General features: G+C 37.6%; 1 protein-coding gene across 2 annotated transcripts in view; it reads right to left on the reverse strand.

The window, feature by feature from the left end:
• INTS9 (integrator complex subunit 9) overlaps positions 1 to 16,000 on the reverse strand; it is a 129,492-nt gene that overhangs the window by 20,460 nt on the left and 93,032 nt on the right. For both annotated transcript variants that reach the window (XM_044663465.1, XM_044663466.1), the window contains 2 exons: positions 7,715 to 7,839; positions 2,573 to 2,740 (listed from right to left, as the gene is read on the reverse strand). In XM_044663465.1, coding sequence (XP_044519400.1) covers positions 2,573 to 2,740; positions 7,715 to 7,839 — 293 coding nt within the window. The remainder of the gene's footprint in view (positions 1 to 2,572; positions 2,741 to 7,714; positions 7,840 to 16,000) is intronic.

Below are 16,000 nucleotides of genomic sequence, written 5' to 3' on the forward strand. Positions count from 1 at the left end.
TTCTAAGTATAACAGGAAAAGGAAGGCTGTTTGGCCTACTGAGAAATAAAAAAGATGGCTTTCCAGGCTACAAGGCTTGAATTCAAATCCCTTACACATACTGGCTGTGTGACAGGATAGCTAATTCCATCTCTCTGTGCTCCAGGCAATCTGCTAAGTCTATAAAGTCAAAGAGAAGGTGCTGTTCTGCAGTTGTACAAATTCTTCACAAGGACTTCTCTATACCGATGAAGCTACAAGTTTAATTAAAAAAAGAAAAAGAAGAAGAAATGGGGACTAGGCATTTTTTTCCATTACAAGCTATTCAGCTCCTTCTTACTCCATGTTGTGGAATATACTATATACCAGCACTGGTGAAGTATTGGCATGCATGCCACCCCTGGTACAGTGGAGCTGCTTCGTTCTCCCTCTTTCCAGCACCTGAGGACATTTTTTGCATGTCCCATCCCTCTGTCCAGCTGCCTAAAGCAAGTACTTCCTTTCTTAGTTCTCTCTGGTAATGCATGGGGGAGGGGATGCATCACAGACAGCTTAAATTTGTCCTCTGGGCACTCAAACTCAAAAACCTTCACCAATGTTGCTATATATGGTCGCAATCGGCTTTATGGAAAGCTTCTGCCAATGAAAGCTAGTAAACAAATCACTTGGATTCTCCTGTTTCTCTTACCACTGCATGACATGACCTCAAGAGAGCTTAACATGTTCCTCTAAAATGTATTCCTGTTTACTATGATTTCTTTATACTTGGAAGTTCCTAAGTGTATAATTCTTAGAAGAAAATGTATGTTTTGTAATCTATAATGTAAAGTTTAAATTCTTTTGAGAATAATTTCAGGATAAGGATCTTGCCATCTCCCCAGAATCCAGGCTACGAACCTGTTTGGTGAAGATGCCTGAAAAGCCTTCACTGTATCATGAAGACCAAAATTTGAACTTTGGGGTGCAGTTGATTGAACTATGGGGAGTGGAAATTGAGTTGAATGTATTGTTTTGATTGTACTTGTTATACCAATAGGGGACTGCCCCCAAATTGTTTTTTTTTTTGTCAATGCGGCTAGTTTTATCCATTTGTTTAACCATTTCTTTTATTCCCCAAATTCCTGAATTTTTAGAAGTTGTCTATGTTTACAGGTCCAGTGAAGAAAAAAGACCAACTTTTTTTTTGCCGGACCTCAGGGGGAAATGTTAATTGGAATTTGGGAAATGCCATTTAAAAGTATATATATATTTTCTATGGACACGTGGGGACCTTAAAAAACTACATTTTCTGTGGTCCAACGGGTTTCCTGTTTTGGATTACATATTCAAGGTGAGGGAATGTTTTAAATAGGGGGAAGTGACTTTGAACTTCCTTTTTAGCTACCTGGCGCGGGAAGATATGAAAAGGTAAAATGCCTGAGGCAGGAGTTTTGAATTCTTACAAGCTCGTGGTCTAATGATTTTATCCCTATCAGCATGGCTTTAATTAAAATACTAATTTCTATTATTATATCAGTCTTTATCATTTTTAATCGTAACATAAGGTCACATATACATGGGAGACATTAGGACACTTATGAGTCAAAGTCTGTAGGTTAGGCTAAAATAAATTATAGGCAGTGTCGTAAGTAGAACTTTCCTTCCCACATTCTATATTCCTGCCAATCTGGACTGATAACTGAGTTCCCTGACTGCTATGCCTGTCTTCTCTGCCTTTGCATAAGATGTGTCCCAAGCCTGGATGTTCACTTCTGCCTCCTAAAATCTTAGTGTCCTAAGCTTATTAGCTAAGTTACCTCATCACAGGTGAATGAAGCTTTTTCTGATTTTCCTAATGATTAATGTTCCCTCTCTTTTCAAATGATCTTGCATTCCTCAGTAGACTGCAAATTCCTTAAGGTTGGGGACTTTTTCATTTTTTTGTCTCTATATACATAATACCTCATATGTAATTACACTTCAATATTTGTTGCATTAAATGAAATTTAAGAATATTGAATCTAGGGTCTGAAGAGTTGTGTTCAAGGTCCTGGTTCCACCACTCTTTTAGCTATATGACAAAGGGCAGGTCTATGAATCTCTGCCCAATTTATCTCACTTGATTACATAAAAGGACAAAATGAAACATGAAGTTTCAAAGTTTTAAATGCAATATAAAAATAAGGCTTCATTAATAATGAATATAAAGAATATACCCTTCTATATTATATCTATTTCCAAAGTGTTTTGTGATCACTGTTATTCCTTTATACAATGTAATTTCCATCAAACAATAAAAATACTTTCCACAAAAATCATAACTATTCCAGTTCTATGACAGAGGCAAGATAAGAATTCATATCCTTTAAGACTTTGCCTTGGTTCAGTGAATCAGAATGAGAGAGGTTTCCTACGCATGATACTATTTAAATGATTAGTATTTTCATGGCTTGAAAAATGTAAGGGTTTAGAAAATTCCTCTTTCTCTTTCTACCTACTTGCTCGATACGTTTTTTGGGCTTGGCCAAAAAGAAAGCTGGCTCTGGGCATCCTATTTTAATAGACTCAACTGAAAAAGAAATCTACAATTATGTGGAGAAGTAAAGTAGCTCACCTCAGGCATGATTTCAATCTTCTCGTAGCGGCGTTTAAAGGGCAAGGCAAGCACCTCTGCACGGCGATAAGACATTGCAGGGGGTTGGCAATCAATCATCAGGTCCATACGATGTGACTGGGCAGGGGGAGGCTGGGTATATTGCTCAGGACACACCACATGGAGAGGCTAGAGAGGCAGCGGAGATGGAGTTAGGAAGCAGAAAAAGAAAGCAAGTACTTCTTTGGATTTTAGCTTATTTTCTACAATGGGGTCAATGGTGACCTAGCCCACTCCTTTCCCCAATTCCATCCTTTCAAACAGTTAGAACTACATCACTGGAGTCATTCTTGGCTCCTCTTCCTCCTCCTCCTCCTCCTCCTCCTCCATACCCCCCCAACATCTAATCAAGAAAGGACAGTGGATCTGGAGACAGCGGACCTGGATTTGGATACTGGCTCTGCTACTTACTACCTGTGTGACCTTGGGCGAGTCCCTTCTCCTCTCTGGCCTCAGTTTCCTCATCTGCAAAATGAGGGGGTTGGATGAAATGAACTCTAATATTATTCTCAACTCTATTTGAAGAATTTATGATCTATTTTCATGCTGAACCCACTCCCACCAGTAAAATGTAGACTCCTTGAAGGCAGAGACAGGTTTCTGTTATTTCCTTTGCCTCTCTGGCACCTAGCACAGTACCTTGCTCACAGCAGACACTTAACAGATGTTCATGACATTGGACTGATCTTAAATCTTACTGAATCCTTTACCAGTGTCTCTGAAGTTGCCCATTCATTTCACATTTAAAGCAAATGCTTTAAGTTAAGTCCTTCATTATCTCTCTCACATTCAGAGCCTTCTATTTCGTCTCCCTTTCTTAAATCTAGTTCCACTTGGGGGATAGAATAATTTTAAATTTCAACATGTAATTCCCTGCTCTACAATCTATGCTGTGTCTTTTGCCGAATGTACCAAGTTTAAACTTTTATGCCTGACCTTCAAGGCTTTCTATCAACTATATTCTTTTAAACATCAAATTCAATTTTTGTTACTCTTTAAGGTGGACTTTTTGTTCCATCCAGATTTGCTTTTTTACTCCTTCTTTATTCTACATTCCTTTCCACATACCATCCTTCTCCTCAACCTGAAGGCTTCACCTGTTTTCCCCTATAGCCTGTCATTCTATCCCTGAGAATCAGAATTTAAATTAGATAAGAATTCAGGGAGTCTGAGAACTTAGGGGAGAAAAATGTGCATATTTCAACAGATGATTTTCTTTATGATCTTTAATGTTTTATGCATTTAAAAACATAATTTTGAGAAGGCATGTAGATACTTCACTAGACTGCTCAAGAAATCTATGACATAAAAATAGTTAAGAATCCCTGCTTTGAAAGTCTTGACTAAGTTTTTCCTGACAAATAAATCATGCCTAGCCAATCACTCCTTATTACTCATGTGCAACTTGAGTTATGTTATAACAACACATATCATTTTCCACTCTCAAACAGCTGGCACTGAAACAAACCTGAGTAGACAACCCCTTGGAAGAGGAGCATCTTCATCATTGGGAAGAGATAAAGACTCTTAAGTACATACACAAGCAAACAAGGAAGAACAGAACACTAGTGATAGGAAGAAAGAAAAAGAACACAATGAGGGAATAGGAAAAGTAGGGAAAGAGAAGAACGTGGTAAGAAATCAAGAAGAAACCAAAGAAGGTACAATACTATCCTAAGCCTACCTTTAAACTTTCTCTCAATTTCCAATGCCAGTAAACTGAGGTGCTATAACACTGGCATTTATTTATGCTTTGCAAATGTTCTTAAGTCACTTCTATGTTCTTGGGACTCCCTCTTATCTTCAATTAGAATTTCTAAAGCTCCTTGAGGAAAAAAAAAACACCATTTCTAATGCTCTCATTATCACTCTGCATCAGTTGTAAGATGATTAGCCTGAACTGTGACTGCGCTGCAGGCTCAGCATCCAGTCTTCTCTCTTGGTGGCCAGCCTTAAGATATGTTCACTACCACCAGGTGGTGCCAGAGTCACATAATGAGCCATGACACATCTGTTGGACATCCACTCCAGTAACAAATTTCAGTTAAACAAAAAATGCTTAAAAAAAATTAAGCTTTAGAACATAAGTATTTTATAAACTAATAACAAAATTTAAAGAATTCTAATTTGTCAGAGCAATGGAAAATGAAAACACAAATCTCTCTAAAAATGGTAAGTTCTGTGACTAATAATTGCTTCTTTAAAACTTAACAACATTTGACCTAAGAAGACAGTCTAAGTTTTCTCTTAGAATTCACCCTAAGCCAGCTGAACATGGACATTCTCTCCTTTAGATCTGCCTGCTTCCTTCTTTCTTGAATTCTTTTTACTTTTTCTCTCTGGAATAGTCACCAACATAGTCTCTCAAACCCTCTTTCTCTCTCTTATCTGACTGATCTCATCCCCAAATGATTTTTTCTTGCCCTTTTTCTTTAGAAGTGACACACTGGCCTCCCTCTTGGTTCAAACATCAGTACATAATATGGAAGAAGCCTTATAAGCATGGATTAAATAAGTGAAATTTTAGTAAGAAGCCAAAAGAAGGGAAGAGGCTTTTAACAATTTTCTTTTATGAACCAATGAACACAGAGGTATTCAAATTACTTCAGCATCGCTTCTGCACATATGCAAGTTATTTTTGTACAACTGTTTCAGGCATGTGTTTAAATGAGAATTTTCATTTTTTTTAATACAACACTTTCTTTTGATTGACATTAAAATTATATTATATTACATTTCCTGAACAAACACACGTGAGGTGGTAAGGAGGGGCAACTTGAATGTTATAAAATAGAAGACAGGATGAGAATAAAATACTTGCTAAGGATCATTAGCAAGGCAGAAAATTAAGACTTATTCTTGTGATTTTGTTCCTATTAGATATTAAGTTCTTTAAGAGTAGAGGCCATGTTTCCTACTTCTGTTGTAATTCTCCTGAGTGCTGAGATATGTTATAAGTAAAAGAGTTTAGCATGTGTTTGGTCTGCAGGGTAGAGTGCAGGAGGATAAAGATTCTAGAATGCAAAAGTCGGGGTTTTAGCTGGCTGTCTCTCTGGAGATTTCTGGAGAGGTTGGCTACTTTTCCTTAGTAGCCTTTTCTACCCTGATTCCCCATCCTACCTGCTGCCTTGCTGGAGCTTTGTTATTATCGGCTGTGTTCTCTGGTGATCCTGACCATCTGATTGTAAGATCAGGTCTGGTTCCTTTTGGATTCAGAACCTCTCCCTGGGCCCTGCCAAACTGTCATAGACCACTACCTATAATACCCTCCAAGGGGAGTTGGTTTAGAGCAGATTTAGCTAAAGTAGGGACTGGGATCTTTAGGTCAGAGAGGTGAAAATTAGTATAGGCTAAACACTTTGAAGACTTCCTATGAGGGAACAACATTAGATCTGGGTTTTAGTTAGTGACATTAATATTAGGGTTATCCAAATTCTTTCTAATCTTTCCCTTTTAATTAAATTACCTTTTATTTACTGTTTGAGTGGTCTGTGTGTGTGTTATCTCAGATAAGGCCCAGCCTGGACTGGGTTCTGTCTTCCCAAACCGCAGTCAATCTTCTGATACTGGCCCAATTCTATCCATCTGGTCCCATCCTCAACACCACCCTCCTACAGATGCTATACGTTTTTTACAATGGATTTTCCAATAATATTGTTCACTGGCAGGAAGCAAAGTAGTAGTGGACAGAATATGTGCCTGGAGTCAGGAAGACCTGAGCTCAAATTCTGCCTCAGATATGTACTAATTATGTGATTATGGGCAAATCAGCTTCAGTTTCCTAATATGTAAAAATAAGAGGTTGGACTTGATGGTCCTAAAAGCCCATTCAAACTCTAATTATATGGCTCCATGTCAAAACTAATAATTCTTGCAAGCAGCTGGGTAGCTCAGTAGATTGAAAGCCAGACCTAGAGACAGGAGGTCCTAGGTTCAAATCTGGCCTCAGACACTTCCCAGGTGTGTGACTCTGGGCAAGTCACTTAACCCCCATTGCCTAGCCTTTAACAGTCTTCTGCCTTGGAACCAGTTCATAGTATTGATTCTAAGGTGGAAAGTCAGGATTTAAAAAACAACAACCAAAAAAGCCTAATAATTTTTTTGCCATTATCTCTACAAAGAACCTCCAAGGGAAAAGAAGAAACATTTCTACAAACAAACATTTCAAGAAATAATTCAAAGGAAAAGTGGGGAGGAGAAAAGAATGAGTAAATACAAAGAAGGAATCAGGTTGGCAATGCCTGGTAGTAAATATAGAGTTGTACAAAAAAGGCAAAAGTTACTGAAGATTCCATTTTAGAATTATGAAAGAAGTCTCAAAATAACATGAAATTACTTTTTACCTCAATACTGTTTTAGTCACAAATCTGTCCTACATTCTGCCACTGTCTTTTGGCTATATTTCCTCGTATTTAAGTTGACTACAGTTATTCTTTTTCATATTCCAACTAAGATCATTGCTATCCAAACTTCCAGATTCTACTAGACCTAGAGCTCTGGGGGTAGGGGGAGAGACAGAGATAAATACACATAAACACACACAGAGTGAGACAGGGAGAGGGAGAGGGAGAGACAGAGACACAGACAGAGACAGTGAGAGAACAATCATTCTGGGCAGTCTTTGCAGGCTTTTTCAAACAGCATGTCACTGACAGAATTGTAGGAATGAACATGCCTTTGCAAAGCCACTGAAATGCATTTCACCTGGAATCAGGATGTTCTCTGGTTGAAGAAAGATGGTAGAAGAAGGGAGTGATTTTTCCTACTCATTAGTAGGCATGTAATAAAAGTTCATTGACTGAATGACCATTTCTTTCAGTCTATGTTGTAGAGGCAGTTCTTGACCTAATTTTTAAATGATGAACAGGTAAATAAAAGTTAGTTCACTCCACTTTCTCTTATCATGCCTCTTTTCAAATGAGAGCTATTTTCAAATAACAGACACCATAGTTTCCTTCTCTAAATTCTGGGAGTACTTGAGACACTTTCATAGATGCCTCTGAAATAAGGTGAAACAGAACCTCCAATCCTACATCCAACAAGTCTGGCCCACACAAAGTAGAATCTCTACAAGAACAAAGGACATCAGGTACATATCATCACCTGTACTTCCTTGAGCAGTTTTGACACCTGAATGAAATTGAGCCTTGTATCGATAGGACAGTAGATACATTTCATAGCCAAAGGTTGGTAAGGAGCCAGGGCATCTAGATATGAAAAGTCAGGTTCTGAGGAAAGAACAAAAAAAGATTTTAAAAGAGAGCACTTTCAAATCTACACAGATTATAACCTCTACGTTCTCTTGTTCATTACTGCCCCAATGACCTACCAATCAGAGTATGATGTCACAGAGTACAGCAGGCCCAAGGAAACATTCCACTTAATAGTGGATAAGTCATTTAACTAGTCTGAGTTTCAGCTTCCTCATAAGCAAAAAATGGGGATGATGAGAACATATGTACCATTTACCTTACTGGGCTGTAAAGTTTTCCATAAATGTGAATGATTATGATTACTGGAATTTAAATGCCTTCTAATTTTAAGTGGGTTTCCACCATTCTTATTTAATTCTTTATCTGAGTGTTTCCTCAGCAAAATAAACTTATTGTGAGGTCAATGGCAAAAGAAAAAAGTTATTTAAAAATAATTTTACTGTTTAGTTGTTCTCAATTAGCATTGAGAAAAACAGCATTATGGTGGAAAAACATTGATTTTGGAATAAAAAAGACTTGGTTTAAGGTTTTTTTTCAGAGTACCTTCCATTCACCTTGTATAGGTCTTGTATTTACCTAATTATTTCCATCTTGTTATTCCAATTAGAATGAATGCTTCTTTTTCTTTTTAAATCCACAGGGGCTCGGCAATTGGGGTTTAAGTGACTTGCCCAGGGTCACACAGCTAGAAAGTATTTCTCTACTCCAGGCCTGGCTCAGTATCCACTGAGCCACCTCACTGGCCCAGAGTAAATGCATTTTGAGGTCAGTGAATGTGGATTTGTTTCCCCTCTTTATTGATATTCTCATTGTTAAGCATAGTGCCTGGCACTTAGCACTTAAATGCTTGCTGACTGATTGACAAGTTTGAGTTGCTAGCTATGTGACCATAGACAAGTCATTTCCTTTCTTGCTGGACTTGGAGTCTAAAATGACCTGGGTTCAAAGCTTGCCTCTAAAATTTACAAAGATAAGTCACTTAATTTCTCTGGAGTATCAGTTTTTGTTTTTTTTAACCTCATAGAGCCATTTTAAGTCTCAAATAAAATAATTTTTTTTGTAAACTTTTTTATATTTTCAAAATTTAAGGCACTATAGTGAAGATTTGGGTTTATGTCTTATCACTGTCATATACTTGCACTAATCACTTCTCAGTATTCTTGGGCATTTCTCTAAGACCCCCAAGTTTCAGAGAAGGTGCTAACCTGAATTGGTGGAGGGAATTCGCTCATTTAGGATTTCTCTATATCAATGAAATCACAAGGTCAGTCTCTGTCTCTAATGTATCATTTCCAAAACCTTGTAGCTATTAAAGCTCGGAATTATTTAGGAAGTATTTCAATGCTTACAAAGACACAGTTCTCACAATAAACCTGTGATATATATAGCACAAATGTAATTATCTTTATTTTGTGGATGAGAAGGTAAAATGATTTGTCCTGGGCAATACAGTTAATAAAATTTTTTTATTCCAACGGCAGTGCTGAGACTATTAACCTCCCTCTCTCATTCCTATTTTGGAAATGTAATCTAGCTCACATTTGGCTTTGAACCAGGTAGTTATGATGAACATTTCTGAATATGTAACTATGTGGAGAGAGTAAGAAAATACAAAGGCCTGAGAGGGAATTCTCTTACCAGTCAACTTAGTAAGGCTGCACCTGTATGTGTCAATCAGGCACTGGCTGGAAAGTTTGTAGAGAAAGACACAGAACTTTTAATAACATTTTATATTGGTAATCGTTGAATCTTCTGCTTAATTTCTACTGCTTTGTCACGGTGTGGAAGTGACCACAATGGTCTGTGCTAGTCAAGTATAAGTTCTGGCAGGCCCAATCCAAAAGTGGCAACTTGTTTGAGGACTATCTGTCTATCAACTGGAGATCAGCTTTGCTAGATTTGAAAAAGCTCATTAGCAGGTTGGTCACTGGGGTTTGGGGTTTTGGGATTATGCATTTTTCTGTTAAAGTAACCATCAAAGACCCTCTCCTAAGTCAGATAGGAGTTTCATTCAGTCTGTGGTTGAAGGTAATCAAACCACCAAGTTACAGAGCCCTGGTGTATTGAAGTATTTATACTTCCTGTTAGTAAAATACTTTTAACTTTCCAAAGAGCTTTTACTCTACAATCTTTTTGTCCTCCCAACAATATGAATTTAGGGGCAGGTATTATTTATAAACTGAAGCACAGGATAGTTTGCCTAAGATCACAAAACTAGTTAGTGGCAGAGATGGTGCTTAATATCAATGAGGTACAGATGGGAGAGTTAGAATCCAATTTTTTGCAGTGGAGGCCTAGAAACAATGTGAAAAAATTAGACAGAAATACAAGTTCTTTTTTTCCAGTATTAGGCTGCAATTCTCCATCTTAATTTGTTGCTATGAGAAGGATTAAGTTTATAAATTATTGAGAAATGTCAACTATTAAGAGCAAGCTCAGTGTCTTTTCATTTTGGGGAGAGGCTGAGTCAAGAAAAATTTCCCCAAAAGTCTTTGAAAATAGAGATGAAAAAAATCAATGGGAAATATAATCTGGTTAGTTTTAAGTCTTACATAAGACATTTACTGGACTAAGTGAAGTATGGTCTCTATCAAACTCTGAAGTTTGGCATGCTGTATTTGCAAATTTATTCCCTGCCAAATTATGGAGTTGACTAATTTGAATGAAAGCTGGTGTATTGATATTATAACATAGTTTAAGTTTAATTTGTGGGTCAGCATATCAGCTTAAAATAAAATGATGAATGATAAGTTTTTCAAATGGGCCTCTTGGCTTATAATTTTTAAGTCTTTATTGGGGCAGCTAGGTGGCTCAGTGGATAGACAGTCAGGCCTGGAAATGGGAGGTTCTGGATTCAAATATAGCCTTAGACACTTCTAGCTGTGTGAGCCTAAGCAAGTTACTTAACCCTAATTGCCAAGCCCTTACCATTCTTCTGCTTTGGAACCAATACTTGTATTGATTCAAAGACAGAAAGGATTTTTTTTTTAAAGGACTGTTTTGAAATACAATTTATAGAGATGTGATATGTATAGTTCACAGAGCTATTGTAACCTACAGACAAAATTAAAGCTCAGTTATAATTTATTGTTGATTTTAACTTCTAATTATATAGTAGCTTTTAAAACTTTGTTAAATAGGTATGAGTAGGAAAAGCACAATCTTTTGCTTATTGTTAATATTTTCAAATCTTAGTAGCAGAGTCAATTTCCAACTGCTAAGAACAAATTGACAATGTTATGGGCACATAGCAGTCATCCTTCTATAACAGTGGTTCCCAAACTTTTTTGGCCTACCGCCCCCTTTCCAGAAAAAATATTACTTAGCACCCCCTGTCCCATACTATCACCGCCCCCTTACAGTTATTCACTGCCCCCCCAAATGCACCTGTGCCCATCCTCGCCCTCCTGGATCACTGCAGCACCCACCAGGGGGTGGTGGCGCCCACTTTGGAAATCACTGTTCTATAATATATAGAAGTGAACCATTTTATTTTATTTATTTTTTTTAAAGCCCTTACCTTCCGTCTTGGAGTCAATACTGTGAATTGGCTCCAAGGCAGAAGAGTGGTAAGGGCTAGGCAATGGGGGTTAAGGGACTTGCCCAGGGTCACACACTTGGGAAGTGTTTGAGGCCAGACTTGAACCTAGGATCTCCCGTCTTTAGGCCTGGCTCTCAATCCATTGAGCTATCCAGTTGCCCGCTAGGTGAACCATTTTAAAAGTAGACAACTATTGATGTGATTTTAAAGACTATTATACACTAAGAAAGTGACTTATACAACATTAGAAACTACTCAAATGAAAATGAAGATGAAAAAGACAGATGCTTCTGCAGATGTCAGAACGCATTCGTAAACCCTTTTGGCTTCACTAAATCAAAATGGAGAATGGACACAACAAGCTAAATTACCTTAGTTTTTCAGTGTATGACAAGTAAAGACTGTGTTAACTGCAATTTATTATGTTTTTATGTTAATCTATATGAAAGTCAAAACAATGTTCTAAAAACCTCACATTTCACATTTATAACTAGTTGGAAATTCAAAAGGAATAATTAAAACAAATTATAATAAAAATGATAATTGTGGTTGAATAGCCAGAACACATAACTGATTTGTTTTAGGTAAATAAAATAACTTAAATTTAATGTTCTCCCATCTTCCCCTTTAGTTAGAGGTATCCATTCTCCTTTTTAAGGGGAATTTCTTAAATTCCACCAGTGCCTTAACCCTAAAAAGACATTGCTTCCATGATTTAACCAGTATCTTCAATCTTTGCCTCTTTGCCTTCAAACAAGTTAGTTTGATAGTTTCTCCAGCACTGGTCCTATTTTCTCTTTTTGCTTTGACAGCCAGCATTCTTAGGGAGAAGTCAATACCTGTTGCCTCCATTTTCTTACCAACCTTAAACTTGAGCTTCCATCCTTACAATTTACAAAAACTACTGTCTTGAAGGGGATCAAAAATTTTTTTCTAACAAATTCAGAAGGGCTTTCCTCAATTTTCCCCTCCAAAACTTTTCTGCTACATTTAAAACTTGATAATTTTGTTCTTTTTGAAACTATCAGTTCTTGATTTCCGTGAGAGTATATATTATCTATTGCCTAATGCTCTGGTCCCTTATCTCCTTGATTCTTAACTGTGGATGTTTTTCAGTGACCAGCCCGTGGCTCTATCTATTTTCTGTGCACTAACTCTTTTTCTGAGAGACTATTCATTTTATGACATCAATATTCATCTTCGCGAAAATGATTCTGAAATTCTCTCTCCAGTCCTGACTTCTTATTAACTCTAGTTATGAGTCTCTATCTGTCTGCTGGACATTTCCACATAAATGCTCCAATGTCACTTTACATCTAATATATTCAAAATTGAATATATAATCCATTTATGAATAATTTATAAATAAAAAATTCTACTTCTGCTTCAATCTACTTATCTACATTCCAACCCTATTATTAGTAGTATTCTATCATTCATCAAACATACTAGAGAAATTCAAAGTTTAGATCAGACATGGTTTTTGCCCTCGTGGAGCTCACAATCAAGAATGGGGAATAGCCACAGATATAGACTGTTATAATAGATGGAATAATAATAAACATAGCTAGTATTTGCATTGTGATTTATTACCAACATTTCATAGAAAAGGAAACTGAGGCTGAGAAAGGTTAAATGACTTCACTATTGTCACACAGCAAGTAAATTTCTGAATCAGGACTTGAACTCAGGAACTCTTGACCCCCATGTACAAATAAACACATCAGGAGATTTCTATGATAAAGTTGTATGGGAGGTCCAGAAGAAAGGTTGACAGTGGGGCCAGGGAAAGCTTCATAGTAGAAGTTTAAATAGTGTTTTAAAGAGTGGGAAGGAATTTAAAAAGCAGAGAGGATGGAGGAGATTCCAAGAATTGGAAAGAATATGAACAAAGGCACAGGAGCAAGAAAGCAAAGCGTGTTTGAATAAGGTGGAATGGTCTAGTTGTTTTTTTGTTGTTGTTGTTGTTGTTGTTTTTTTAAACCCTTAACTTCTGTGTATTGGCTCCTAGGTGGAAGAGTGGTAAGGGTGGGCAATGGGGGTCAAGTGACTTGCCCAGGTTCACACAGCTGGGAAGTGCCTGAGGCTGGATTTGAACCTAGGTCTTCCCATCTCTAGGCCTGACTCTCAATCCACTGAGCTACCCAGCTGCCCCAGAATGGTCTAGTTGGGCTGGAGTACAGTTTACATGGAGAGAAGTTAACTAGAAAGGTAGAGTGGAGTCAGACTGTGGATAGCTCAGAATTCCAGTTGAAGGTTTTGTTGTCGGTTTTCAAACTCTATTTAGTTGGTCCCAGGAAGCCATCAAAGGAAGGATTTTAAGTTAGAGCAGTGACATCATTACCTCTATATGTTAGGGATGTGGAAGCCCAAGACTTAGGGTACCCCATAATTAAATAATTGAGGCTAAAAGTTTACTGAGATAGGGGTATATTTTCAAGAAGGGTGTCCTGGGCCCCCTGTAAATCTAAACCATTGACTGAGCTCTTTGTTTTTCCCCACAGAAAATGTAAGATAGATTGGCACAGAGAAAAAAGCCAAGGAGGGAGTAGATTTTTTGATAGTTCAAGCATAGTCACGGGGAACTTTGTCTTAGTGGCAATGGAAATGAGGAGAGTGAGTGGATATCAGGGATTTTCAAGGATGGTGGAATCAATAACAATCAGTGAGAGCTTAGATATGACAGTGGAGGGAAAGGGAAGAGTCAAAACCAGCTCCAGTGTTTTGAGTATGGGAAACTGGATGAATGGCGGTTCGAGCCATTTATGGAAATAATGAAGTCAGGAGGTGGAGCAAGTTTAGATGGAAAGATAATGATTTGGGGCATGACAAATTTGAGATGAGAATAGACAGTTGGAGATGCTAGTCTAAGTTCAGAAAAGAAAAAAAATTCTAGAATACTAGTGGAATCCTAGGTCCTAGTGGAAGTGACAGGATTGAATAAGACTGTCAAAAGGGAAAGTGCAGGGAGGGAACATGGCCCAGAACAGAAACATAAAATAAAACTACCTTAAGAAGTCAGGAAGAGGACAAGGCTCACCAGAAGAAGATAGCAAAGGAGTGGAGAGAAAAATCCAAGAACCAGGAATGTTGGGATCTCTAAAACTAAAGGAGCAGAGGTATCCAATGACATGGAATGGTCAACAATGTTTGAGATAAAATGGTCAAGGAGGTTGAGAAAAGGGCCACTATTTAGTGATTAGGGACTCTGTTGACCTCTGAGTGCGCAGCAGCAGTAGACCAGTGGAGGTGAAGGCCAGGACACAAAGGGTATCATGGATAAAAAGGCATTACTTTTATGACATGTTTAGCAATGAATGGGAGGTGAGAAATGGAAGTAAATGGGACAGGAGCAAGAACACAAAGTTTTAAAGAGAAATGAAATTATTTTAGGCAGATGTAAAGGAGTGATAAGGGATGAAGAGATTAAAGATACATGAAGGGATGACTGATGGATTAAGATCCTGAAGTGGAAAAAATGGGACCAAAGGCTTAGATAGATGGGATGAAGGGCTTAGATGGAAAGATAAGATTTAGTAAGATCGTTTATGATTATAAAGAGAAAGCAATTAGATGATAATGCTGAAAGTTTAGGGGAAGAGAACAAAGGATGATTTCAATTTTCTTAGGGGATAAATTATCTGCTAATAGCATTGGGAAGAAAGGCACAACTTGAAGTTTGAGGAAAGGAAAAGGTTTGGAAGAGGAGTTGTAGAGAATGTAAAAGACTGCCAGCTGGTTATAGCCCACCATAAATTTGTTGTGGATGAAACTACTTCAGATTTGTAGCTTTCTCCAGCAGTGCTTTGGCATCCTATATTGAGGAGCAAAGAAACTGAATGGTGTCTCACTGTAAACAGCAGAAGAACAAAGAAGAAAAGGCTTCAAGGGTAATAGCTGTTGATCTCTAGAGAGAGTTCCCCCTAACTAAAGGTTTTCAAATAAAGGTTGGATGGCTGGGAAAGCTTGGTAGAGTAAAGGTCAGACAAGAGGCCTTTGAGGTCTCTCTCCAGCATCAGATTCTGCTAATCCATGAAATAATTGGTATTAAGTCTAGTGTGGCATACAGACGGCAAACCTGTAGACTTATAGGTCAGGTACTCTGAAAAGATCAGAACTGAGCTTTAATGGCACTAAGGAAAACTGTAATTTGAGAGGTAGTGCTCTCAGGAGTTAAAGAAGAGTTATTATTCCCATGGCTAATTCTCAGCTTTCCAGATTTTACTTTAAGGAAGGCAAAAAAAAAAAAAAAAAAAAAAAAAAAAAAAGCAATCTCTTGCACTGTCATTCAGGTCACCTTGAGGAGCCTGTGTCTTAAAAAAGACTGAAGGGTCAAATATTGAGTTTTTAAGATATCTGAAGTCTTGAAGAAAATGCTAGAACATAACTCAGAGTAGTCAATTGCTATTGGTCACATTCTATCTAGTCTTGTCAGGTAGTTTTTTTTTTCCCCCTGAGTGGTTCAAGGCTTCCGAATAAAAGCATCTTGCTACAGTAAAACAACAATCAAAGTACAAACATGATTCTTATCAGATGTCTCCAGACAGACAGTCATGGAAAAACAAGCCTGGTTACTGGAGTTATTCTACGTTGTGGAGCCAATTCATAGCTTCATTCTAGGAAGTAAAAAGTATG

Source organism: Gracilinanus agilis, chromosome 2 (genome assembly GCF_016433145.1).
Source record: "Gracilinanus agilis isolate LMUSP501 chromosome 2, AgileGrace, whole genome shotgun sequence".
Taxonomy (NCBI): domain Eukaryota; kingdom Metazoa; phylum Chordata; class Mammalia; order Didelphimorphia; family Didelphidae; genus Gracilinanus; species Gracilinanus agilis.